Source organism: Oikopleura dioica, chromosome 1, assembly GCF_907165135.1.
Source record: "Oikopleura dioica chromosome 1, OKI2018_I68_1.0, whole genome shotgun sequence".
Lineage (NCBI taxonomy): Eukaryota > Metazoa > Chordata > Appendicularia > Copelata > Oikopleuridae > Oikopleura > Oikopleura dioica.
In genome coordinates this window covers 7992594-8019814 of record NC_137291.1, presented here as the reverse complement: position 1 = coordinate 8019814, position 27221 = coordinate 7992594, and the positions used below count along the sequence as shown (strand labels likewise).

General features: G+C 40.0%; 4 protein-coding genes across 5 annotated transcripts; all 4 read left to right on the top strand.

Moving 5' to 3' along the window:
- The first annotated feature begins 1932 nt into the window (after positions 1-1932).
- On the top strand, positions 1933-3915 carry LOC145711116 (small RNA 2'-O-methyltransferase-like). 2 transcript variants are annotated; one of them, XM_081788845.1, is made up of 8 exons: positions 1934-2184; positions 2229-2367; positions 2410-2522; positions 2566-2805; positions 2848-3025; positions 3071-3295; positions 3341-3389; positions 3780-3915. In XM_081788845.1, exons 1-8 carry the CDS (start codon positions 2011-2013, stop codon positions 3898-3900), a joined length of 1239 nt encoding a protein of 412 aa, XP_081644971.1. In that variant the 5' UTR covers positions 1934-2010; the 3' UTR covers positions 3901-3915. The 2 variants fall into 2 exon arrangements, with proteins under 2 accessions (XP_081644969.1, XP_081644971.1); XM_081788843.1 differs by lacking the exon at positions 3780-3915 and having other exon boundaries at positions 1933-2184; positions 3341-3734.
- On the top strand, positions 3913-4876 carry LOC145711917 (uncharacterized). The gene is made up of 2 exons (XM_081789607.1): positions 3913-4423; positions 4465-4876. The coding sequence occupies exons 1-2, from the start codon at positions 3913-3915 to the stop codon at positions 4659-4661; spliced, it is 708 nt and encodes a 235-aa protein (XP_081645733.1). The 3' UTR covers positions 4662-4876.
- An 8411-nt stretch (positions 4877-13287) lies between these two features.
- Positions 13288-23800, top strand: LOC145711115 (kin of IRRE-like protein 1). The gene is made up of 6 exons (XM_081788842.1): positions 13288-13525; positions 17495-17713; positions 17756-18034; positions 21375-21545; positions 22168-22431; positions 23400-23800. Exons 1-6 carry the CDS (start codon positions 13501-13503, stop codon positions 23783-23785), a joined length of 1344 nt encoding a protein of 447 aa, XP_081644968.1. The 5' UTR covers positions 13288-13500; the 3' UTR covers positions 23786-23800.
- A 358-nt stretch (positions 23801-24158) lies between these two features.
- On the top strand, positions 24159-25497 carry LOC145711916 (uncharacterized). The gene is made up of 3 exons (XM_081789606.1): positions 24159-24295; positions 24576-24976; positions 25264-25497. Exons 2-3 carry the CDS (start codon positions 24668-24670, stop codon positions 25495-25497), a joined length of 543 nt encoding a protein of 180 aa, XP_081645732.1. The 5' UTR covers positions 24159-24295; positions 24576-24667.
- The last annotated feature ends 1724 nt before the right edge of the window (positions 25498-27221 follow it).

Genomic DNA, 27221 nt, shown 5'->3' with positions numbered 1-27221 from the left:
AAAGCAATAGTTATTTTGTGTAGCATAGATTATTCGTTATATTTATCGCATTTTTCTCCTTTGTGGCCTATCTTGCAAAAGCATTTGAATCTTCTAGAGAATGGCCTTTCTTTCATAAGGGCTACTGTGTTTTCTTCCAAACACCCTTGTCTTCGAAAATGAGAACAGGCTCTGTGAACTGTTCTGATGAGTTCATCCCCGAATTCTTCTTCCAAACAGGAGAGATCGGAATCTTTTAAATTGCACTGAAAATACAAATGATAAAAATTTATTTCATTTTCTTTACTTACAAAGTGCGTTGGAATCCCTCCTTTTTCAGTATTTTTCGATCGACATCTGAAAACGTTCTTCCTCGATGATCGTGACATTTTCTTCTGACATGGCGACGTCTGCTGGTAGGTTGAGCGATGATAGAAATTGAAGCGAAGAGATGGAGAAAAGTAAAAAGGTTCATTGCTGAAGTTGATATCGAGGTTGTTTCTTTTTGTTTGTGATTTGGGCACCAAAATCTTCATCTTTATATTCCCAAGAAGTTTTCCTTTTTCCTCATTTTAGTCAACAAAAACTGATGTACCGATATTTTGAATCATCACCTTCTTACGGCTGAATCACTGAGAACTCCACTAATTACCTGATTTTTTCTTCAGCAAGCACCTAATCACGCTTGTGTATTTACTTTCCTTTTTTGGTAAGAAAGAGCCTCTAACAATCATTTTTCAATTAGCGCGGTAGAAAACGCTTATCACGATCATCAGTCAGTTCTTATCGAGCTTGTACTTCCTCAGCTGGCATAAAAATTATCTTGACGAGATTTTGATTGCTGTTAAAACTAAATGACCATATCGTAAAAAAAACGTGGCTCCTCTAAAAAAATACCCAGATCAGCCATTCGTTTTTCGTGATATTCAGCGTCATTGCGGCCGCGAAGAAAAAAACGCAAGAAAAAGGAGAACGGTTTACAAACTCGCGAAAATATATATCCACAGTGTGGGTTTTGAGCATCGAATTGGGGGTAAATTTTACGCTCAACTCGCGGCCGTGTTTTGACGTAATTTTGTCGTCAGAAATCCAAACGGTAATGTTTCACTTTCTCAAACATCAGAAATCAGCAAAGCACCAAGGATTGACCAGACAGTTACAAGTGAAAGTTACAAAGAGATTGAAGTTAGAAAACACTGATTGAAAGAATCGCTATTCTAAACAGTAAATTCAACTCTGGCAGAAACAATTGGCAATTACCAACAATCCCTGGTAAAACCTTGAAATGCGACCTTTCCGGTGAAAAGTGGTGATTTAGCGGGTCTATTCGCCGCCAGCTGGCGCGCGAGATATAAAGCCGAGCAATTCAATAATTGTCAGTTATCGCGGCGGAATGGCAGCTCCGTACCGAGACTGGCTCTATTAATTTTTACCGTTCCGATAGCACAATGCTTTCTAAACAAAAAATAATCATGAACCAGTGTCTTTTCAGAATTCTATGAAGAAACAGTTTTTATAATTTGCTAGTACACAGATTTGTAGACAATTGTGAGCCGGATAAATTAATTTACTTACTGCTTGTTGTAAAAATAACAAACGACTGATTCCATCATCAGTAGAGTTTTCATCCCGGAATCAAGTAATATTTGATGATTTATGAAAAAGATGAATAATCAAATATTTCTTGATTCCGGGATAAAAACTAATTGATGATGAAATGAGTCCTTTTTTATTTTGACAAAAAGCAATAAGTTTCTTTATTTATAATTAATATCTCTTAATAAATATATTTTAATATTAATTTTAAAATATAATATTAAATAAATAATATTAAAATATGTTAATTTTAAGGTAATACAAGCGATAAATTGAAGGGTCAGTTTTGGCGCGAAAGATAATTTTAAATTTTTTCCTCATGATCTTTTTCCCCACCCACAATCGCCTACACATAATCGAAGAAACAGGATTCGAGGAGAAAATTCCCAGAACTCGCTGCTTCTGCGAGAAAAAAAACAGAAACAGAGAGAAAAGATGGCGGAAATAGCGCGCGGGGATGATGAATGGTCGACCAAGGAGGAGGATTCTAGAGATGGCCCGGATAAAGAGAGTGAGGGAAAATTGACGCTGCCGACAATGCCGGCGGTGGAGAAAGAAATGGACCAGGTGGAGCACGATGTGCCCACTGGAAACATCACTTACTTTGAGGTCAGGGGGAATATTTTGAACAGTTTCGTTTCAACCCTTTTTAGCCGAAATTATATCTCCAGCGCTACGACTATGTAATAAATTACATTGAGAAGACAAAAGCGAAGTCAGTGATCGACTTGGGATGTGCGGAGTGCAAGTTTGTTCGCGAACTCGCCAAATTACAGTTGAGAAGAGTTGTGGGTAAGTTTCATCCTTTTTCTTCCCTCTTTCAATCGCTTTTAGGAGTGGATATTCAAAAAGAGTTGTTGGTAAGCAACAAATTCACGCTAGAGTCGAACTTTGACAATTTCTACTTGGGAAATGATTTCAAGAGGGAACATGATTGTTCTGTTGAGGTAATGTTACTGAAAGAAAGATTGTTCCTGACCAATTCTCTAGCTCTACCAAGGAAACGCTTGCGAAGCTCCAGAAACAAGTCTCCAAGGAATCGACTTCTTGAGCTGCATCGAGTTGATCGAGCACATCAACGAAGAAGATCATCCTGGCTTGTTGAAGACGATTTTCCGCGACATACGGCCAAAAACAGCGATAATTACGACACCAAACGGTGATTTCAATTCGCACTGGTCGACGATGCCGCATGGCAATTTCAGACATGACGATCATCGATTTGAATGGGTAAGCAATCAACTTTTTAGCGCATCCTAAATTTTTGTTTAGACAAGGGAGGAGTTCAAAAAGTTCACTGAGCATTGTCTGCGGGAGTATCCTGAGTACTCGGTAAAAATCGAAGGCATTGGAAAACACTGGGGAGGAGACTACTCCAAGGGTTTCTGCAGCCAATCAGCAGTCTTCACTCTCAAGCCCTATCCAAGTCTTCATCCCGAGCGACCTCTAAGTAAAGACAAATTTTACCCAAAAGATCTTCATTGTAAAATTTTAGAGTCGAAGTACAAGCAAATCCACAAGACGACATTGCGGAAGTTTGACTTCAAATCGATGCTCTACGATGCAGTGCTTCAGATTCTCAACACTTCTGCTGAGATTCCAGAGCCTGACGAAGCACAGCGGCATAAGTCCTGGACGTCTCCTGACGAGAGGAAGCCTGCCGGTGCCTTTACTGAGGAGATCGGCAAGTATTATCGATTTCCGACTGGACCTCAGAACTGTAAGTGCACATCGTAAAGAATTGACTTCTTATGGCTCATTTCAGGGACGGATAACGACGAAGACCACTGTGCGCAAGCGACCATAGATACCAGCCAGTACGAGTTGCACCATCAGCATTATCATTCCGTGCTAGAATGTGAACACTGTCCATATTGTGAATACTACTACTATCCGCAATGTGGACCACAGCTGATTCACGCGTTCGTAGTTAACCTACCCCTAGATGTGCCACAAGAATGTGACCACGATCCAGAGTGCGAGTACATGTGCTATCCGCAACCGGGCTCTCGTGCTCTTCTTTACGCCCTAGCTTAAATTCAATTTAGCCAAAAAATTGCACTTATTCTTATTCCAATTACATGTAATATTAGTTCAATTTTCAAACGCATTTATCACTGAGTGACACATTTCCACTGACAAAAAAAAGAAAACCACTGAAAAAAATAAACGGATAAACTGATAATTGGTCAACTCTCTAAAAGAGGAATCGAGTGTTCTAATCACGTGTTTCCAGTTTCAGTTGACAGGGTCGCTTCGTATTACGCCATAAATCGGATGCAGAATAAAGGCAGCAGGTTTAATCACATCCATTTTATTCAATGATTGGTATATCTAATGCTTTGTTTTGATAATATCAATTCCGGTACTGTAAAACCCGCATTAGACAAATATGACGGATTCCACATCGATTACGAGTATAGAAACCCAGGACAATATTGCTCAGTAGAATCGGAAGACGAAAACCAAGAGTCTGACACTGAAGATTCAGCTTCTTTTGGAACGGACCGAACGGTGGAACGAAGTTGGGAAAAAGAAGCGTCCAGCCAATCGCCGGCAAAGTCATTCAGCTGGGAGAACTTCGAAGAAGACGTCAACATCGATTGGAGGCGCGAGATGAAGAAAAAATTTTCGACCGCAGTTGCAAATTGGAGGGATAGACGAACACCCCATCAGTTCATGGATGCCGACTGCGACATCTCTCCTGCCGATCATTTTCCTGTGAAGAGCGAAAAAGGAGGCGCCAGCCTTCATGCCCTGACAAAGCAGTTCAAGCTCATCAAGCTCTTCAAAAAAGGCTCGGCTGACGATGAAAACCGAATCGATGTTTTGTTCGACATTCTTCTTCGTAAGTTAGAAGCATGGAATTCTTCCCAAATCGTTTTTCAGAGGTAAAGGCGGAGGGCGAAGACGCGCTTGAACTCTACCGCGATGAAGACGGCCGATTCAAAGTCACAACGAAAAAGTGTGATCGAAAACGAAAAATGGAATATTCGGACAGTTCTTGTGACGAAGCCAAGGAATCACCCGCCGATGACAATGCGAAATACGATGATTACCATTCGGAAGATGACGAAGCCTGGTGAATAAAAGGACAAAAGACCTTGGTAATAAAAATAGTCGGTTCTTTGACGCTGCTAATCACTGCTACTACTACTACTCACTGAAAATAAAACACGTTACATGGTCGCGCGTCGTTATGAAATTCACATGATTTTGCCAACAGAACCAGCCCTTTTCTCTTCCCAGAATCTATAAAAAGCAGCCGTTATTGTTACAGGTGTGCGTCCTTTTTCAAAATCCGGCGTCGCGCACAAAGGTGAGGGGATATTTTTCTTTCCTCAGAAGGCAATTTCCCGCCTCAATATTTTCTATTATCTTTTACGAAACAATACTTGAAGTCAAAATTAGAAACAAGATTCTAAATCTTATAAACCGCCACTGCACGTTTTTGGGAAGACAGAGGCCTGTCGGCAGGAATTTTATATTATTCTAGCGGAATTTATTGCATAAAGGATTTCTGACAACAGAGAATGCGTCGGGAACATTTTTAATTGCATGCCGATGAAGTCACTTTTTCTGACTTCATTCTTCCTCTGAATAATGAAGAAGCTTTGATGAAAGCCGCGAAGCGGCTTTTTTTAAAAACGAAGCCGCAAAGCGGCTTAGCCAAACAAAACTTTGGCCCAAGAGCTGATTCTCTTATTTCATCGAATCAGAAGAAAGAGAGTTTAGCCCAAGCATACGTGCTGACCAATCCTTTGGCAAAAGTTTGTCAAGAGTTAAACAAGTACGCTTTAGCCAGAGCATCACGTTTTTGTTTCATGATGTTTGTAGTATGATAAGCAGACGATTTTTATAAAACTCGAGGTACAAAACAAACTCGCTCTCCAGCCGTACTCAATCTTAATTATTTCCCCTTCCAGGATTTCCAAACCATACAAAAAGAATACGCTCTTATAAAATCAAAAGCTTGTTTTCGCCCTAAATACCAAAAAATGCCCCCACGTTTTCTGCCCACTCCACTCGTCAGAAAAATAAAATATTTTTCCCAACATCAGATAAATTCTACCAAATACACAAACAGATAAATTAATAATAAAAAGCAAGAAGGAAAATTTGAACATTTTTTTTAATTTTTTTCTTGCTCGGCTTGATTTGGGAGTAAACCCGTGGACTTAGGAAAAACAGAGGAGCGAGAGTCGCGAGAAAAATTTGATTGAATTAGACGTAGCCGAACCTTTGATGCTGTTTTTTGAAAGAAAAATCATGAGTCCAGAATATTTTAAATACAGGAAGACACGTTCAAGGAATGGTCCTAAAATTGCGCGTCATTAAAAATATTTTTATTATTGAAAAATAAATAATAAAGGCAATTTCCGCTTGTCCTGTCATATCCTCTCACTACAGGAAGAGAATTATTCGCTTTTTACGGAACATAACTTTTAGAGAGTATTTACAATCGAAGATCATGAAAAATATAGAGTTTGATTTGGTGCCAAAATTTCACGAAGCCCAGTTAATAACCCAACGGGTCAATCAATCAGCTAACATCAGCGAAATCATAATAAACAGAGTATATATACATAATACTTGTAAAAGATAAAAACGCCTATTTAACTGGAAAGAGATCACGAAAATGGCAGGTATTTCGCTCGTTAAAAATGCTTTGTTTTTTTGTGCATTATCAAATGGAGCAGTTCGATCGTGAAATATTCACAAGTATTTGTGGTGCATGTAGATTACTACAGCTATCACGCTGATCAGTATTAACAAATATGTCGAAAAGCATCACGTGTTGCGCTCAAGTGCCTTCAAAATCAAAACGTGTGTTGTCGTTTTTATGCGCTAATGATTAAATATGCATTTGCTGAAGGTGCACTAGCTGCAGGCGAGTATCGAAATCAAGCAGCAGTTTACAATAGTAGTCCTTCAAAATTCATAATTTACCGGGTTGACTTTTTTCTACTGTAGATATATCACCCAAAACGGGGGAATTTACCGTCTTAATTCCATAAATCTTATCAAAAAACATAAATTTTCCGTGAACAAAGCATCATAATTCCCCCCAATCAAGGCCCTATCGTTCAAAATGTACATTGAGCAGATCTGACCGCAAACTATCGCAATTTTTCCCCCTATCACGGTTGCATAATTACCCAATTAAATTCGACTGGATTCATTCCGGGGAAAATGCGAAGACCAAAATTTAATTGTCCTTGCGCCGAGACGAGCTCCTCATCTGATACACTCTTATCTTTGTACCGCTTCCGATATTACCGATTTTGATGAACCGATAGTGTTCTGTTTTCAAGAGCGCTGTGGTCGGGACAACTATTTTTCACAAGTAAGAAGGGGGAAATATATTTCTGAAAATTGTTTCCTGAACAACGAAAAAAAGCAGGTGGTATAACGTAATCTTTCGTTTGAAAGTTTAAAAGTCTGAGAAACGCTGTCAGTTGGATTTAGCGGCACACGTTCTAACTAAAGAGATCGAGCTTGATAAGGGTATCTTTTACGCGCTTGGCCTTCGCGGGACAAGCAAACAAGAAAGAGGCTTGCACGAAAAAGCCGGATCCAGTGGAGATAAGCCTTCCAAAATCCTTCAAGGCGGTTCGACTGGCAACGCGAGCCAGATGCTTGTAAAATGCAAATCGAACAAATTGCTCCAACACCTTATCCCAAAACAATCGTCTTATTTTTCCTGTTTAGACGACCGATTCCGATAATTTTGACATTATGCAACGCCCGATAATTATTTTTCTTTTTGTCAAATTTGTCTTATTTTGATTTTTATTTACATAAATCTTTTAAAAAAAAACATGCTCGCTGGAAGATCATTTTTTGAGGTCAACCTGGAGAATTGACTAGGTCACTGAAAATATTTCCAGCGCGAAATTTTGTTTGGCTATTTTTTTTTTGTTTTGGACGCGTTTTTTTTTTCATTCCCGAAGATCCGGGGCCAGGCCCAAAAAACAGCGTGAGCGGAACTTCATCCCTTTTCCTTGTATCTACTCGTACTATGGTAGAACTAAGTTACTTATTCGGTGAGTTCACGGTGTAAGAGAAAGCAGAGCCCAATTTTAGAAAACTGAAAATTGATGCTCCAATTGACCTTCAGTTGGTTCCATTTTTTTACGAAAAAAACACCGCTTTTGAAAATTGAAACATGCTCGCCCGTGGTCTCATCAACAAGCTGTAGAACCGACCGAGGAGCTTGTAGCTGCTGCCATCACAACACGTCCATTTCAAAGGTCGAAACATCAAGAAATCAAAAAAAGGGTTGAGCATCAGTTTGCTCACGTGCGGAGTCAGGCGGTTTTTTTTTCTGAATAACTAACGGAATGAGAAAACTAGACAAGAAAATCTATTAGCTTTGCTGAAAAAACTTGGTGAATTTATAATTGAGCAATATTTTGCCAACACGATATGTTCAGAAAGGCGCATTTTCGCGGGTGTTATATTATAACAATTAATAAGCAATTGATCCAGGCTTAATTAATTATCAAATTTGAAGGCGGAAGATCTCACTTTGTCAGAAAATAAACATGTATATATAATATAGATATGAGTGATTATCATCAAAACAGTTTCTTCAGAACAAGACGCTCTTCACTTACAATTTACATATTTCGAAGTTACCGCAAAACCTCACTTATCTCTTCTTTTCACTCTTTTCTAAAGAAATTCTTTGCTTACGATCGTGAGATCGTTTGAGGGTCATTGGCTGGGCTCGGCAACCTGAGTCAGGTTCTGAAGCCGCAACGCAGGTTCGCTTTAATTTTTGATAGATTGTATTTGTAATATTAGCGAAGCCGCTTCGCGGCTTCGTTTAAAAGCCGCTGTGCGGCTTTTTATTTAAGCTCTTCAGAACCTGACTCAGGTTTTCTACACAGGTTGCCGAGCGTAGATCATTGGTAATGGCTAAATCAGCTGAATGCAAATCTAAATCTACTCATTTTTCAGGCTCATTTTCATAACTATCTCTAAGATGATTTTCGAAAAATTTTTTCAGGCCAAAAAATCACTTTTTAACTGTAAGTGCCATCTTCACCGCCGCCTCAAACCGAGTCGAACGGTATATGTATCGCTTGAAAATTCTATAGTTTCGGGTGCTTCCGGTCAAATTTACGAAATTCTAGTATTCCACTGCCGTTTTTGATACAGAAATGGTACTATGGCATATAGCATGTCAAAATGACCGCTAGGACGTGAGGAGTGCAGGGGTCTCAAAAAATAAGTACTTTTGAAAAGAAAAGTACCTAAAAATAATTATTTTGAGATTTTTAGCACTAAAAATATCAAATTTCAAGAAATTTTCGATTTAAATATAGTTTTCTTTGTAGATTTATTTATAAGAGATAAAACTTGATTATCCATCTGCTTTCTTCCCGAAAAAATTAATAATTGATATTTTTAGTGCTAAAAAATCTCAAAATAATTATTTTTAGGTACTTTTCTTTGCAAAAGTACTTATTTTTTGAGACCCCTGCACTCCTCACGTCCTAGCGGTCATTTTGACATGCTATATGCCATAGTACCATTTCTGTATCAAAAACGGCAGTGGAATACTAGAATTTCGTAAATTTGACCGGAAGTACCCGAAACTCTAGAATTTTCAAGCGATACATATACCGTTCGACTCGGTTTGAGGCGGCGGTGAAGATGGCACTAACAGTTAAAAAGTGATTTTTTGGCCTGAAAACATTTTTCGAAACTTATCTAATAGCTACCCTAAATAAAGATCTGTAGTACGGGTTCCGTAGCCTTATCAAAACCCTCGCTTTTTAACCCTGATATAACCTCAAAATTGGTGTATCTTTATTTTTATAGAGGGTTTAAAATCGAACGCATGAACTCATTTGTTCGCCTCTGATCTAATATTTGATCTCTTGGTCGAACAATAAAGCAAAAGGCTGAAGGCCCTTAATTCTGCACTTCTCCAGCAGTCGCTTTCTAAGTAGGCTAAGTGTTAATTCAGCTTTCATAAAAGATGAACGCATAGCCGGAAAGCCATTGACTTGGGTGCAAACAAGTCGCGAAGGATCAACGAATTTAAACCCTAAATAATTCTAGAGGCGAAATATTATTTATACGAATATTTTGGCAATTGAGAGGCGGACAAAAGAAATAACTGAGGGACTTCTTCCTTTTTATTATTTACTGGTTCTTGAGCAGCATGAGTGCAAAATATTTTTGAACACTTTGAAGAGCGCTTGTTTTCCGACAACTCGAGTGTCGGATTTCAAGATATAAGGGATGGGGGGCTTGTCGGAGAATGTAAGAAACAAACATTGTTGAGTGAACTAAATATGAAGATATTTTCGAGGGAATACCGAAACAAGTGCACTGCTTTCAACGCTAGAATTCCATGTTTAGACGAGCAAGTCTTCAATTTGCTCGTCAACAATATTTTAAATATGACAGTAATGCAGCACGCATAATTCTCAACCACAGAGCTTACCAACATCAACGATACTTTTTCTGCGCAGTAAATATTTAACCCTCGCTGGCAGCTGATCAAAAACGAGGTTTATGGAAGAAGTACTCCGGCGAGGCGATAAGTAGCGCGAGGAAATCCGCAGCCGAGGACTTCCTGCTTTGCTGAATTAGCATCGCGTTTTTTTGTTTGGCGCAATTTGAGGTCAATGGGCAAGCGAGCCAATTTTAACACGGCCAGATTTTCGTGAAAATGGAAAGTAAGTCGACTGGAAAATGGGGATTGTCAACTCCAATTTGCAGAAAAATAGGAAGTGCTTAGACAGAACGCGCCTAATCGAGCGGAAAATCTGAGAAAAACAGGACCCACTTTTGGTGTTAAATATAAAATTACCCAAAATACGAACATAATCAATCGAAAATTGTCAATCTTCGACAAACAACCAAGAATCTTGGTCCAAGATTTTCCGACCGATTCTTTGTAAAAACAGAATTTCATCTATCTTCTTCAGAGGTGTATTTTCTTAGCTGTATAATACCTCCGCTGATCTTGGCTTCTGAAGTGTATTTTGCAAGAAAACTGACTGTATACTCTTCCGAGAGCTTCCCTCGACCAAATTCATGTGCAGACATAACAAAGCCAAGTCTACCTGAATAGGTGAATTTTCTAGCCACTGCTCCTTGAACTTGGTCGGTAGCGGAGGATATCCTCTTTCAAGGGAGAGAGTTTGAAAAGTGCGTGTTTATAAATGGCGCGGTCAATATCCGGTTGGTTTGTTTGCGACTCCGGGAGCTTCATTTATAAACGGAGGGCTGATTTATTCGCGATTCTGATTTGTGTTGGCTTGCAATTTCATAAAAAAATCGTTTATTGGCTCTACTTTGCTGGTCAAGCTTTAGAAGGAAAACTTCCGTAATAATTTCCGTAAATAATTAATTCCGGGCGGAGATTTTATAGTTGTCATTGTTTACACTCAAAAGAGACGTTATATTTTCAATACCCGAAATCTCAATCAAATCAAAACTTCGACTCCCTCTCATTTCCCCGTACCCATAAAACTCAAGTGATCATTTTACGACGGTGGAATTTCTTCCCTGCGATTTTAAGGGCCCCATATATGACGCGGCTGATGAGCTTATAGTTCCGTAGCACCTATGCTCGTAAATTTAAGAGCTACTATTTGCAGGGGTCGAAATCAACCTGGCTATTGAGCCAGCACTTGAGTGGATTTTCAGACTGTCATGAGCTCAGCAGGTGACCGAGAGAGGCTGGCACCCCGTCGCGTGCAAAATTGTCAAGGTAGTAGGGATTATCCTTGACATATGCTGATAAAAAGCGATTTTAAATTCGAACGGAAATTCAGTTAGATTTTTACGCTTGCTCGATTCTTGATGAGTAAATTTTTTTAAGAATAGTTGTGTTATCTAAGTTCTTAAGTTTCTTTTCTCAAGGGGCTTTTTTGTCTATCACTAAAAATTTTATGCATAAGTTTGTCTTTGAAGTACTGCCAGATTGCATGTTTTTATTCAGATGAGTAGTTATCGTGAATTCGGCTCAACGGGTACCCCCTTAACATCTCGCGGCTTTATTGGTATCTGCATATCCGGGAAAAGGCGCCGGATAATGGTCTCTAGGGTAAACCGGTCGCTATTAGACTGATATCTGCATATCAATTACACAGCGGGAGCTATACTCCCGCCGCCATTGATGATGGTTATCGTTAACCCACTCGTTCGGGTTTAGCGGCCGCCAGCGCACGCGACAGGCTCTGAAGACGCTGATTATAACAGCTGATGCACTTGTTTTGCAATTTTATGGACAATAATTTATTTTGCTTCAATTTATCATGAATTCGGCTGTGTAATTCCTGGATGTACTTTAGTGTCTTGATCGAGAATATTCTTAATTTAAAAATATGAAAAAAATCATCGCTTCAAAGTCTTATGGTTCCCTCCACATCTGATGATCCTCTACAGTAGTCGCTCTTACTTCCTGCATATCTCCCGCATAGAACATAAAACCAAACACGCGTCAGCTGACAAAAGCGCCCCTCAATTCCGTTGTACCATATTTATTTTTCTCTCCCCATGCCATTGTTGTTCCCGTCCAGATTTTCGTGATTCCAGCGCGTGTCCCCGAATTTCCAAAAAGAAAGAAATCGCATTCTCAGTTGATTAAAAAAAATTGTTCCCCGCAGCTGATTTCTTGCGCGGGCGAGCAGGAGAAACACCTCGGTTGAAAAGAATGCAAAAAAAATAATTTCTAGCGGTTCTTTCAAGACCAAAACAGACGTTACAAAAAATAAGTTCAAATTCTCAACTCTTTATTATTTAGTTGCCACTTTGTTAGAGCTACTAATTAATGATTTAGCCGCAGTTGACCCGTCGTACCTTGATACTTGAATCGAACATCTCTAACAGTGACCCCAGGAAATTATAGTAATACAAGCTGCCTTTTCCCAGGTTATTAGCAGAATATTCAAATATTCAAAATTCAGTCAAGTCGGAGTTGAATTTGTTTTACATATGTAAGACCTTGATCCGACCCTTTTTTTACTAATTGCCTTGTAGTCTTAATCATCTCAGACGATAATCGCCATCTTTATTGAACCTCAGAGCATATTTTTCTTAGTCGAATTGAACTTGGGGAAGAAAGAACGACAAAGTGAGGCGAGGAAGGTCACTGAATGTGATTGAGTAGCTGGCCTCAGCGGGAAAGAGAACCAGGGAAAGCGAGCTCCTCAATTCCAAATGGGCGGAATGGGAAATTCGCGTGTTTTCACTGTGTTTTGTATTACGGAATGGAATTTTTCAACTTTTAACATTTTAAAACGTTTATTGCAAAAAAAGGAAAATTGGCCAGAAGAGACATGAAAAAGCGGTTTATAACTGCTCAACTTTCTTTTAAAAGACGGAAATGCTCGAAAATTTGATCATAAAACAAAATTAAAATTCAAGAATTATTGAGGCTCTCTCAAGTAAAAATTATTAATTTTCGACTGAAGTAAGTTCTGATGGCTTCGAATTAATGAAAGAGCGATTTTAATTATAATAAAAAACCCATAAAAATGACGATTTGAATATAAATGACGGTACTATCAGAAGATGTTTAATTGCCATCTTTTCATCTCCCGAGAATCCCCTCACGAAGCAGACCTCTCCTGCCATCCCTCTTCTTTCCCCTTCGTTAGTAGCTGCATTCGTTGGCGGCGCTCTTTACCCGCCTCGCGTGCCGCTGGATGGCGCTGGTCGGCGCACGCGCAACTCGGCGGCGGAAGATGCGCAACTGGCGCGGTACGTCACGCTAAAGCCCTAATTCAGATTGTTTTCAATGATGAACTAAACAGAAAACATTTTTTTATAATCAAAAAACCAAACGCAGTTAGAGCTCAGACGAAACGGTGATTTTTATAACAAAGAGATTTTCAAAAGAAAACGACAAAAATACGAAGAAAAATACGAAAAAACACTTGAAAGAACAGAAATATGAAGATTTCCTCCCTGCTTATCGGTAAGAAAACACGCTAGAATTTGCCCAAATCGATAAAAAATAATTTTTTTCGGCCGAAAAAGGTCTAAAATCTGCCGGAAAAAACCCGCTTTTTAAATTTCATTATTCTAATTTTCTTTTTATTGTTTTTGTAGATCCCTTAGAAAGCTTCTTTTTTACGAATGTGTTTGATTTTTACGGTCAGCTCGGACGGAAGGGAGACGGAAAATGGAAATGATGTGGGAAGGGCGCAAAACAAAACGCGCTTTTGAAAGGCAAAATGAGCTAATCGAGAATGCGACTTTTTTCGGCCTCTGGGAAAAAAGGTCAAACGGATGGCTTTTTATATCAGTGCCTATATAAGAAGTGCAGGGGCTGTGAAAGCTTGTTATTTTAGTCCGAATCCATTTATGCGCAAATTTGGAGCTTTATTTTCTTTGCGCGAGTTTTTCACCGCCCTTGTTCTTTTTTGCTAGAGCGTAATCACGTGATTGTCGGAAAGGTCGAAGGTGAAAATTTTTCAATTGAAGATTCGAAAATCAGCTGTGCTAGAAAAACTAGAAAGCTGTATTTTAGGGTTGAAAAGGCCCTCTTTTGATCCATGTTTCTGAGTCAACATTTGAAGACTTTCGAGCCAAAAACAATTCATCTTTAAGCCGAAATAAAGAGATATTGAATATACAGTCAGATACAATGTACCTTCTATGTCAGAGTCAATTTGTATCAAAAACAGATTTGAACACATTTTAAATATTAAAAAAGTATCTGAAAAATATCTCGCGATGGTGAATATTTAGTAAGCGCTCTTAGCAACCCTTTAATTTCTTGACAAAAGTCTGACCTGAAACGACTTTTCTACCATTAGGTCAAGTTCGGATCGAATCAACAAAATTATGAACAAATCTCAAATTCAGCAAAGCCAAGTCTTTTCCTGGCGGGCGACTCTTATTGCCAATTGACCTTACATGGTTCACGGTCAAAAGTTTTTTCATGGCGAATTTCATCGTTGCCAGAAAGGGTGGAAAATTGATGATTAAACTCTTTACCAATTTCAAATATTCAAAATTTACTCTTTGACCTACGAAGACGCCCTTAGGTGGTCTTATTTTGAAGATTGACTGTAGAAAATCAGGCCCTGAAGTACCCAAGGTGCCATATTCGACGCGAAAATCGTCAGATCTGTCGATAATCGCCGAAAATTCTCCTTCATCTTTCGCCTTTCTAAAACAGGCAGCGTTACAGTAATGGCCCAGACGCACCCTCATTTGCTAATTAATAATTCCGATAGTGTTTGGGCGCTAAATGTGACAAGCACCGAAATGTTACAGATGGCTAGACAGTGGCAGCCTGCTCTTGATCCGATTTTCCTCTTGAAACTTGTCAAGCCAAAATCGATGAAATTTTCTTTTTTTTCAACGGAATCTCAAAAAGAAAGAATGGTAACAGCTCGCTAGAATTGATTTTGTTCTCAGAAAATACAATTACTTCCGTTTGTTCAAGTCAATTTTCGCGCCGATTTGACCCGTGTGAAAATAAAAATTTTTAATCGACACCAATTTCCGTAGATTCAAAATCCTGCTTCTAATTTGCGCGATATTTACTATCACATAATGAAAATAATCCACGCATATTTACGCCTTCCCTCCCATTTCTAAATATAGTCTACTCTTTCCATAAAGTAATTTTCTTTCTATGCAAAATTTTATCGACCCTTATGTTGTCCAAATATGATTCTTTTTAGGATCACACGGGGACAATTTCCGGCTGAAAATTATCCTCAATTTTTTTCATCCCATTTTTATTTGTATCCCATTTTTTCGGACAAGCGGCCGTAATTCAAGGCCGCCAGAGAACGACATTTTTAGTAGCGCATTTCGACAGCCCTCAAATCTTGATCAGTCGCCATATGCGTATTTTTATTGGAGTTTACTCTTCTCCAGCCAAATTAGTTTATACAATTTTTATGCTCTTTCACTCACACTCACACTCGTTTCCCATGATACTTATCATCGCAGGCTCGTCAACATAAAAATCGCGGAAAATCGTGCGTATTTATTACGGCCTCCGAAATTCGCGAAATTTGTGACAGGACGTAGTAAACCCCCTACGATCCTTTACCATTTTCTTTCCTAGGTTGGTTATGAACGCAGCTGCGATAAGCCCTATCTAGGTACACATTTCCAAATGTTAAAACTGGCGACCCAGAAATCTCTTTCCGTCTAAATGGGTTCCGTATTTGCTCTGTCTTAAGATTTGCATAAGGGTTGAAAAGTTTGTCGAGAAAACAAAAACTTTTTTTGTCGCCCAGCTGGGGAAATAGTTCGTAATCCGCATAATTGTTGGTACGGGGGGCTAAAATAGGGCTGAAAATTTTAGCCTCTATTGTGAGGCTAATTTTTGTAGTTGCTCCAATTTTCTAATTTGGCTAGGTCGCCTAACTCTTTTCATAAGAACGCACTTATGGTGTCATGCTGTGTGCCTAAAAATGGAGCCAATTTTGTTTGATTTGGTTAATAAGGCATTACGCCAATTTTTGATCAGAAACGACCATAGTAAAGAGAGGAAGCATCTGGCAAGTTTTCTAGCTCGAAGCAGGTGAAAAAGGGTTATAAAATCGTCAGATCCTCATGTTAGCTTTCTCACATACGATTATGGTTTTTTCATAATTTTATTGTCCCAGCTAGCCAGGTGGTTCAAACAAAGCGAGTCACTGTAAGATGGCTCTGTCATTTTTTTAATTGTCCTGTATGTTCCCAAAGCGTGGCCCTTTCCGCTCGTGGCTATTGAATCTCTTTTCCGGAAATGAAAACATTATGATAATTTTTAGCCGCTGTATTGATCGGTTAATCCTCATTAACTTCTCAAACAAAAGCTCAGCCGCCTTCTGAGAGCGTCTTCCGCCCGAGTTGGCTCCATGCCCTGTACAGTAGTTAGTTAATTCATGTATTGAGCACCTGCGGCGTCTATATTCCTGGCTTTTTGCCCGCAGGCGCGTGCCCGAATCGCTCTGAGGACCTCGCTCTTAGTCCTTCTTTTTTTATATAAACAAGAAAAACAACACGCGATATTTTCTTTATCTCAATCTTTCAAAGCCAAAATGTTTACAAAAATCTATGATTCAAAAAAAAAACTCCAAGTCCCCAAGATATCGTTATTTAAAAATATAAGAAAAAACAAGTGATTACAAAATAGATTGATCGAATTTTTCAAGCTGGCGTTATCGCTTTTAGACAGGCGTTTTTTGCGGCTTCTTGACAAAGATGGATTTTTTGAGAAATCGTCTCAAAATGTCACTTTTTCAGAATAGAAATACATGTAGTCTTGTCGTTATTTTTCAATTCTAAAAAGTAAGAACACGATTCTAGGGCCTTTGGCGGTCAGTAAATGCTCAATAAAGAACTAAGTGTCGTTTTCATGCGACAAAGTGCGGGAGGCTTTTCCCAGTTACGGTGTTCAATTTCTTGCAATATACATGCTTATTGCCCTTATTTATTTTCTACTTTTCCGTAAGCACTCGAAGCCTTAGGGAACAGGGAGATACCCAAGCCGGACAAACGGGCCTCTGCTGAGCGCTTTTCTTATCCCTTTATCACATCTTTTCCCGATCCCCCGCTGTGCCAGTCCGTCTAACCATCACCATAATTCGTAAGCCAGGACTAAGGATGAACGGTGCCATTTTCCATTCATCATAATTTTATCTACCCTAGGCTCCTTTTCCCACAGCATATCCACCCTTATCTCACGAATTTTCCACGGGCCCTGAAAATGCCGTTTTTTAGAAAGAGCAGATTTTTGGACTTTTTTCTAAAAAGAAAGAACTTTTTTCTAAACATCGAAAAATGCAAGTTTTCATGTTTTTCTAATAAAAAATTCTGTTATCTCAAAAACAACAGCTGATTTTCCTCGAAGACGCATTCTACAGATGCGCTCGGGACGAAATTTAACCACGACAGCTTTAACCTACCGCTCTTTAACTTATTTTTCTTTCAGGCAGCGCGTGGTCTTCAATATCGATAATTGACGAGCCGCTGCCGGTCAGGGCGATTGTTGGCGAAACCGTCACCCTTCCATGTGCAGTTGATGGACTTCCCAGCAAGGACAAGAACTCGGTTCAATGGCTCAAGGGATCTACCGAAAGGGGGTACTTTGCTCTTGGTTTTCCTCCACTTGGAATTGAAAGATTTACCCAAAAAGCAGGAGACAACAAAGGTAAGAATTTCAAACAGAATCAGATTTATTCAATTTCCTCAGATTACTCTCTGACAATCGACGATGTCCAAATCGAAGACGAAGCAACATTCGAGTGCCAAGTCACGAAGCACCAGCTCCGCTCCCGCCAAGCGCATCTTACAGTTCTCCAACCGCCACAAGATGTGAGCATGTTTCCCGTGTCCGACGGTCGGGGCAACAGATGGCCCGAGCTTGACGAGAAAACTGGCGTGCTCTCCGTCGTTGAGGGCGAAGCTACGAAATTGCGGTGTGTTGCTAGTTCTTCCAAGCCTGCTACTGCTCTTGACTGGTCTTTATCAGGTAAAAAAATAGATTGATCATTGATCAAGACTTGTATTGAATTTTAAAAGGCTTTGCTCGAATCTCAGCAAATTTAATCGTTTTTGGTGAGCTGTCAAAGAGCGATTAATTCGTAGTTATAATTCAATAAAACTGGGAAGAGTCTAAAATTATGTCGAAAATTGCCTCCGCGTAACGTGTTGAATGAATCCCAGATTTCACGCTCTTCTCGGTTCTGAACCATTTCCGCCTTCCTCTGAACATCTTTTAAACTCCATTTCTTTTCCTGTTGGAGCAGCGATAAATCTCGGATTCAGAAATCAGGTGTGAGAAAAACGGGACCTGTCATGTTAACTGTCCCCCGCGTTGACAACCTTGCTGGCAAAAAAAAGGGTTGAGGCACGTTGAGAGATGTTTTGAATAAATCTATGTTTGCAAACTACTATCTAACTTAAACTTTCGCGTTTTCTAGAGCTCTCTTTTAAAGAGAAATCAGTTTCGGTGGCCGGAAGTTCTCGTTCAAAGCATAAATCCGCCGACTCTTCTCTTTTCTTTTTCTAGGGCGGTAATTACGACTGCGTTTGTTTCCACGAGTCTGTATCTTTCTAACGGACGGTATACCCTTATTCATTAGAGGCTGAGAAAGTCTAAACAGAGCAGCTAAAATACTACCGGCTTTAGAAAGAATAGCCAGGAATGTCTACGCAGGAAGCTGTGAAAGGGCGCGTTAAAATTTTCTTTGGATAATTTTTTGAAGGCCTCCAGCTTTCTTCCGAAAGTTTGACCTTGTCCCGGAAGCATTTAACTGCTTCCCGCGTGAGGCGAGTGATGGCGTTTTTTTATCGGAAGCGCTCAAATTTGACCTCTTGTCGTGTTTTCTCTGGGCCGTGATGTTTGACAATCGCTTCCGAAAATTTTAAAATTCTAATTGCCAAATTTTGCAACTAGAAAAATTGGCGACGGGTCAATTTTCGCGCCAACTTTAAAAGGGGAGGAAATCGCGCGAAAATCTCAAAAGCTGAAAACCGAAAGATAATAGAATCAAAGCGAGGTTACATCCTTTTCATAATAATACCCTTAACTATCGTCAGATTAAGGGGGTAGACAACCTTAAGCCAATTTTTGCGTTCTTCACAGAGATAAGGGTTTACGCTGTTTAAGCCCTTAGAAGATGGATGGAAAGGACACTTGTCTTGTAGAAAGTTTCGTCAAGAATAATAATATTTCGCTGGATATTACTATTCGCGTGAGAGCGGCTGTCTTGGAAGGTTGGTAATTTTGAGCCTTCCGTATTTCCGATCTTGTCAGATAAACACGAGTTGACACGATCGCCCGGGCGCAAAGCTCATAATAGCAAGGCTCTTCTTCACTTTCTCTTGAAAACGCGTGTTTACGCCACAGAGTAAAGACAATAGTAACTAGTAGACCAACATCATTATTAGTCTTTTCTTTCGTCTCAAGTTTAAACTAACTAACTCAAGAATAGCTACTGAAAGAGGGGGATTAGGGGCGCATTTACGAAAACAGCCGAAAGCAAACCAATGAGTCGCCAGACCATGAGTTGTACCAAGCCAAAAGCTGACCGCCGCGCCTCGGATTTCTGGATCAGACCCCGGATCATTTAGAAGTTATCTTCTACGCGTAATTATGCTGTTTTCCCGGCGCTAGAAATGCTTTTATCTTCCTAATTTTGCAAGGGACCTGGAACCTTCTATTCTTTATTTTCGAAGAATTCCTGAAAAACATCAAAGATTGAATGGAATGCATCACGTGATCACGTGAGCTGGTTATGGTAAAAAATGCATTGGACATTCATTTCGCGTCTGAATGAATAAAAATCGAGCTGTCCATTTTATATTCATCAGATGTAAGGTCAAAGAATTGAACAAGGGAGAGGTTCTCTTCTCCCCGCCTAAACAAAAAATGTTTTCATCCAAGGCCAGAATACATTATTTTTTCATTGAAGAAGTGGGCTCTATTTACCTCTTATAACCTCTTACTTATCAATTCTTCTGAGGAAGCGAAGTCTTACTTGGAAATTTCAATCCTTTGAACCTCCTCTTCGCTAAATTCATCGCCAGAACTATTCTCGATCCAGCTGTTGGTTTATTTTCATCCGATTCAGTAGCAACAAATATTCCTCGCGAAAAATGTGAGCCGATTAAAAATACCTCTGCAGAGGTATTTAACTAAATAAACAGTCGGCTATTTCGCCCGTCTTACTGGTTATCTTTAGGGATATTATCGGGCCGGATTTTCGCGCTCCCGAAAATCCGGAGGTACCGCCCAGTTACGTACTTTACGCGTCTATAACACGAATATCGTCATGTTAGAAAATCCATTCTAACAGCCGTTGATTATCTATAAGCCTCCGCTTGATTAGAATTATCTAAACTAAAGGAAAAACTGTTAAAAATGGACTTTTTCCTTAAAAAAGTGACATCAACGAGGTTTCGAATTAATTAATCTGACTACCCAGTAGACTCCTTGGTCAGTCAATCTGGCTCATGTTTGATATTTTGGCTGAGAAATGATCGCGCTTTCATTGAAAATGCACGGAACTTGGGTCAACCTTTTCTCGATAGCGTCCAGTTTAGAAACAGACTCGCTGGGAGATGATGTTCTGTGTGAGATCACCGCTAATCACGGGCTCGGTTAGGTTTGACAATGAAAAGGAAACCCAGCGCCAGGAAAGAGTGGAAGAGGAAAATATTTCAAAAAGCATTGTTCAGCGGTGGCGGAGGTGTCAGCTAGATGTTGGAGCAGCTTTCAAAATGGTGTAATCCACTTGTTTTGTGGAAAAAGAAACTCTGATTTTTCAACCCTTTCCCCCCTTTTTTTCTTTTTCATAAGAAAGATCATTTTTTGAGATGCTTTTTTGAAAGGTTTCTGAAATATTTGTTTGTGGTTCAGGCCAAATTTTTGGCTTTTCTAAACCACCAAGACGGAATTGCCCAGACTTGCAGAAAACATGATGTCATGATTTTTCTCCTTGGTTTCTAAAACCTTTTAGCCTGCCAAAAATTATCATCATTGCGAGTGGTCATTGATAGGCCCTAATTTTATGCTCAGAAGACTTCCTTACGTGAGTCGGAATTTGCCCGGCGCCACGCGGGGTCATTGTTAGAATCCCCAGCTTCTTTGCGCTTATTATAACTTCTGGCTTCTGAGTTGCCGAGTTCTAGCACCTGCTGGAAACATTTTCATACAACGTGCTTTTATGCTCCTTATACACAGCTAACGCAAAGAATGATCTTGTTTTACAAGCATTTCTAATGCGATTTGCCCCTCTCAAGATTATCTCGATTTTTCTTATCAAGATTGCCTACTGTATAAACTTGTTGCTAAAACATACTTTCAGGAGCGTCTATGAACGGCACAGATTCCATTTCCGGCGAAGTCGTGAAAACAACAGTCTCCGAAATGACATTCAAGCCGACCAAAGAAGACCACCAGAAATTCGTGACGTGCAAGGGAAGAAACGAGGCGCTGGATGAGCCTGTTATCCGTGAAGTCGTGCTCAACGTACTTTGTAAGTTTATTTGACATGCTTATTATTGACAAATTACCGTGAGCTGTTGAACTCATTAGACGAATACTTTTTTCAGCAGTATTTAAATTTCAATCTCAGCCTTTTGAGACGAAAGTTCAAAGAAGCGAGCTGTAGTCACATGTTCAGCTAATCTTTTAATAAAAATTGTTTACCACTAAGGCTGCAGATTGCCGACTATACCTGGTGTTTATGCAGAAGTGGTTTGTAAGCTTTTCGAAAAAGAAATAACTACGAGTGACAGGTTTCGCCCCTTCTGCCATTTTTGCGACGTGTTCTCGTTTTCAGCTGAAAATTGTTCCTTCTTGGAATGTTTCGCTTTTTTTGAGCTTGGCGAGGAAACAAGGGGAAATTGAGGATTGGTAAAAATAGCTTTTGCGGCTTTGAGAGCCGGATAGTCTTCAGTTAGGCCGGAAATTTTGAACGTAGCGCTTGTTATACAGTTTTATGTGCGATAAAAATCGAGTTCAATAGAGCTCTAGAAAGACAAGAGAACAAATACATTATTCATTTCTCGCGGTTTCCTCGTTGTTCTTTTTTTTAAGATTCGCATGATTCATCAGTTTCTTCCCTTTTCTTATTTCTTATCAAATTTATCTTTTAGCAAAACCTTCGATTGCCGTTGAACTCTCCAGTGACTCTACTGCAGAAGGCGATGACGTCACAGCTAGTTGCCGGACTTCCGCTAACCCTCCAGTGGCGGCTTCGGACATCCTCTGGTCAGTCGGTGGTGTACGCGTCGAGAATGCTTCCGGTCCAACGCTCATGCTCAACTCGGTCAGCTCGGATATGGATTTGAAGCTCGTCGAATGCAGAGCGAAAAACTCAATTGGACAGAGTTCTGGTGCCACTCCTCTCCGAGTCACATGTACGTTTGTATATTGCTTCAAAGCGGCCTGAATTGCATAATAGTCAATCACCACATAAGTTGTTTTCCCCAAAAATCCGGCATTTTTGACGCTTCACTGGTTAACTACGCATAATTTAGCGGTACGGTCGTTGAAGGTTGGAACAAATGTTCAAATTGAGTTTTCGGTATCACCAGCGCAGCAAGTCGCAAAACAAACTGCGGTGTCGTTAGATAAATAAAATAAATATAAATATAAAGGACAAATAAAAGGGACAGCTCTGTGGCTTGCGAAGGATTCCGAGGGCTTTCCTGCCCGCAAAATCGCTGCCCGATGATGACATTCTTAATTGGATCACACCTAGACTTGTCTACCAAAAAACTCAGACATTTGTGAGCCAAAAAAGAAAGAAGATAAAGCTACACCCTTAATCGCGCTAGAATCCGCCCGGATCAGACACAGGTGGCGGTAGTTTTTGTCTTAAAAAATTTCCGCACCTGTTGGCTCGTTTTTGTTGCACCACCCGGTGGTTAATGGGACTTATTTTTTCCCGTGCGCGCAAAATATTTTTAAAGGGCAAACATATGTTGGTGCTCGGGGGAGTGCTCCGAGAAGTGTTAAAATACCGACAATTTGGGTGATTATCTACTGCCGCGGTACTTTCCTAGAATGTGTTTTGCTGAATACTGAAGTCATTTCAGCGTAAAATGCACACTTAATAGCCGCTTAACCCCTTGATGCGAGCTACTTACCGGGCGCGGGTTAAACCGGATGTAGACTCATGTGTGTAGGGCACATCAAGCGCGGATGCGTTGTAGCTCCAAATATTTGTGGCTGGATCAATTCACAAGGGCACGTTTCTCGCTCTGTACGTCTAAGGGTTAAGCCACACCCTCACGAATTCATTCTTCTTTATGTGTTTCTTGGCTTAGCCGCCGGTTCTTATTCAACAAGCAAAAAATGCTCTCACTAACAAATTTTCCTTCAGATGCGCCAAAAGCAGTCAAATCAACTCCCGAACGCGTCGTTATGGATCAACTTGAACGAGCCGCTCTCAAGTGCGAATTCGCCGGAAATCCGAAACCCGAGATCACGTGGTTCAGGTCTCATGATCAGGAAACACAGATCGGTGTGGGGGATTTCTTAGAGATTGCGGAGCTCAGTTCTTCTCATGCGGGTGAGTATATTTGCTTGGCGGAGTCGATGCTTGGCAAGGCCAGATCGAGCGTCACCTTGGCTGTTCGTGGACCACCAGTTATTACCAGTCAAACAGGAAAGAGTCGAAAACCGTTTTTGAAACATGAATTTTATGGTCTTACAGACTGTCTAGTCTGTAAATTAGAAAATTCAAGATGTTTCGAACATCTAAAATAAAACCAGGTGACCCTCTCTGTCGCCCAGTTTTGGTCGAAACTAACTCGTGTACCTCATATAAACACAAATGCGTGCAGTTGAGCTGTATTTGCGTCATTACCCCATCCCAAATTTTTCATTGTGACTTTTTTGATTATTGTTGGGTGTGGCCCTTAGTTCGCTTGTTGACTCTCGGAAAGTACAAACCGGAGACACCCTGGAATGCGCCTTCATCGCCGAGCCGGAACCAATCTTGGTCCAAATCAGGGATGTTGCAGTTGCCGATCAAGAAGAAGCGCTCGTTTTCAAAGGAATGGATTGACAATTCTTCGTATTGACGGCCATCAAAATCACTAAAAAGATGATATTTCGAGCTTTGTCTGTAAAAATGATTGTCTATCCCTGCAACAGGAACTCCCGAAGACTTCAAGAACTCGCAGCTTTCGCTCCTCCTCGAGCGCGGCCAGTACGAATGCATCGTTGGAAATGAACTCGGCCAAGTCTCCAAACTCATCAACCTGAAGGAAACCGGTATGACTTTTTGAACAAATCGTGTTTACAAAGCGCTGTAATAACGCATTTCGCACGTTCAAGCGGAAGCTGAAGGGGAAACTCCCGCCCGAATTCTGGAGCTGCCTTGACTAAGTGGCGCCAATTTCAAAGCTGGACATGACTATTTGGCAATTTTTTGCGCGAATACTACATGGTGTTTTTACAACTAGGAGAATACTAGATCTAACCCCTTTCAAATAAAAACGTCCGTAGTATCCTGAGAATAAGATGTTATTCAAATATTCACAATTAATTCTAGGGCTACCACTGGAAGTTATTCTTGGTACCGTGATTGCTGTGGCTCTTCTTCTTGCGGTCGCTGGAGCAGCCCTTTGGTTGCGGCTTCGCTCGATGACCCGAGGTCAGTGTTACAAAGCAGCTGATTGGGCGGGCGCTGCTGCTGGTGCTGGTGTTTCTGGAGCTACCGCTGGACATCATCATTCGCGGAACGACGACCACTTTGCCACCGAGATCTCTTGCCCTCAGCTTCTCCGAGAATCCTCAACCAAGTCCGTCAACGAAATCAACTCGACTTCATCCCATCAGTCGAAAAAGATAGCTTCTGTCCAAGGATCGCGAGTCGGACAAATTCACACACAATCAACAGGCTCTGCAATCCACGATGATGGCTATGGAACCGAGTCAGGCTCGAACAACAAGGTAAAATCCTTTTCAAAAAAAAAGTCGCAAAGTGAGCGATTTTCAGGAAATTCTCTTTACCGGATTTTCAAGCCATAATCCAATCCGTTTGAGTGGTTGCGTTGTCTCTTTTGAGGAGTAGTTTTTCGTTCTCAGGCGAGACTTATTGAGACCGCACTTTTGGCAATAATCCTCACTTTTTTCGAGTTATTAGGGCGTTCTTCCCCAATCCAATGATGATTTCGTAACTGAAAAACTATGTTAACCTCAGATTAACTTGACCTGTGTATCTAACTTCTGTATTTTAGAACTCAGAGGACTCGAGTCAGAGCGAGAGCAATTCTGACTATGAAGTGTTGGTTTGTACCCTCAACCAGTCGGTTTCCACCGGAAGCGAGCAGATTCGAGTCGTTTTCGAAGGGTCAGACCCGTCCAACGCAACTTACTTTCCTGAGAATCTTCGCTGCCAAGCTGCTAAGCTCCGTCAGAAGCAACTTTCAAACCATCAAAGACCGAAGGCTAGATCAGTCAGCCAAGTCTGAAACTGATGACAGTGTAACTCCTGTATCTTTTATCTGACTGTATATTGTTTTTACAAAATGTATAATTACGCCACCAATTTACTGATTATCAGAATAAATGATCAAATTCTGTAAAGCGCTCTATTTTTGACAAATAACAAAGTAGCCTTGAGCATAAATATCGTCATTCAAGTCTAAAGTCTTCGTTCAATTCTTAATCCACTTCATTCGCCGCTAAATTCGTCAAAAGATGCTAAATATACACGCGTATCATATCAAAGCTGGAAACCACGTTATATTTATACCCTGTCTAGGTCGAAATTTACCCAAGATAGAAGTTATAAAAGATCAAAAAATAGAATAAATGGAGCATAAATGGACGTTTTCAAGAAGCGGTATCGTCTTCGAGACAGCGCAAATATTAGGTCGGACTGGCGGATACCTGTTCAAGGAACTTCAGATGAAAAAAGTGAAAATGAGAAGCATGTTATATTAAATATTTTTAAATGAAGTCAAGAGGGCAATCACCAAAGCAAGGACAAAAATTGTACGAATAAAATGAAAAACTTTCAAATGTCGTGAGCCTGAATGTTCGTCTGCCACTGAGAATCAACTTGACAAATAAATAATGAAGATAAATTAAATGAAGCAATATTCGGGCAGCCCTCAAAGCACGGGCAATTTCATCACGAAGATAATACTAGAACACGAACTTGATAAGATTATTTTAAAACTGTAAATTTGAGACGTCTCAAAACTGTGTCTCACAGACGCAGTTTGCCCTGGGGCGTGTTCATGGGAATAAAATGCTGCATTATCTGGCATCTTGCATCCACAAATTGAGTTCTCTGCTCATAAATTGCAATAAAATAAAACGAGATAAAATGAAAAGAATCTGGGCAATTCAATCCACAGGGGCACTCTCATAACATAAAATGAATAACTGTTTTTAGTTTTTTAATTAAGGTCCGCGGAGCATCGTCTTCTGTGATTTACAAATTATGAATAAATGAACTAACCTTATTATCGTGTTGCAGTTTCCGCTTATCTCATTGTAAGACAAGGCATGGCAAAAAGCATGTCCGGCATTTATCGGACAGGGATTTCTCCACCTTGCGCTAGAGCTTTCTCTAACCTTTTTCTTTTCTGGAAATCAGTGAAAAGGCCAATCTTCTTGAAAATTTCAATGTTACGAAACAAGCTCTCCTTTCATAATTTCATTATAAGTTTTTAATATTTATCCATAAATAACCCTTCAAGAGATCAAAGAACCGCTTCGCACCATAAAAAAAATTGCTGATAAGAAAAAGATAAGGAAATGATAAGCGTTCCAGGAGTCGTGCCATGTCGTAAGGGTTGAGATTTGCGGAAGGATTTTTTCTCAGCGAGGAGATGATCAAAGGGATGAAAAAGTTGAGGCGTTGAAATCCGGCAACCGTCACAAGCTTTTCCGCTGGCAGATGATATCGAAAAACACTGACGTATGCTTTTTCGTACTTTTTTCGACCTTGAAGTCAACTCATAGAAGTAGGCATACTAACTGAGTAAATTTGCAAAAGCTAAATGAGCCGGACTGAGTCTACTAGAACGATCATTATTTAAAATGAAAAAACAAAAAGAAATAAAGTATGGTCATATATAATAATAATATGATGAATATCAAAATTTATGAAATTTTAAACACCTGACAAAATGAAGAATCCAGAGAAAAAAACATAAAAATAAGAATACTGGTTGAACTGTCT

Excerpts from the sequence above, each read along its gene's own strand:
- LOC145711917 (XM_081789607.1), top strand. The coding sequence starts at position 3,913 with ATGCTTTGTTTTGATAATATCAATTCCGGTACTGTAAAACCCGCATTA. Across the intron at positions 4,424-4,464 it reads TTTGTTCGACATTCTTCTTC|AGGTAAAGGCGGAGGGCGAA; the intron begins GTAAGTTAGAAG and ends ATCGTTTTTCAG.
- LOC145711116 (XM_081788843.1), top strand. The coding sequence starts at position 2,011 with ATGGCGGAAATAGCGCGCGGGGATGATGAATGGTCGACCAAGGAGGAG. Across the intron at positions 2,368-2,409 it reads ACAGTTGAGAAGAGTTGTGG|GAGTGGATATTCAAAAAGAG; the intron begins GTAAGTTTCATC and ends AATCGCTTTTAG. Across the intron at positions 2,523-2,565 it reads AACATGATTGTTCTGTTGAG|CTCTACCAAGGAAACGCTTG; the intron begins GTAATGTTACTG and ends CCAATTCTCTAG.
- LOC145711916 (XM_081789606.1), top strand. The coding sequence starts at position 24,668 with ATGACCCGAGGTCAGTGTTACAAAGCAGCTGATTGGGCGGGCGCTGCT. Across the intron at positions 24,977-25,263 it reads AGTCAGGCTCGAACAACAAG|AACTCAGAGGACTCGAGTCA; the intron begins GTAAAATCCTTT and ends TCTGTATTTTAG.
- LOC145711115 (XM_081788842.1), top strand. The coding sequence starts at position 13,501 with ATGAAGATTTCCTCCCTGCTTATCG. Across the intron at positions 17,714-17,755 it reads AAAAGCAGGAGACAACAAAG|ATTACTCTCTGACAATCGAC; the intron begins GTAAGAATTTCA and ends CAATTTCCTCAG. Across the intron at positions 22,432-23,399 it reads CACTCCTCTCCGAGTCACAT|ATGCGCCAAAAGCAGTCAAA; the intron begins GTACGTTTGTAT and ends ATTTTCCTTCAG.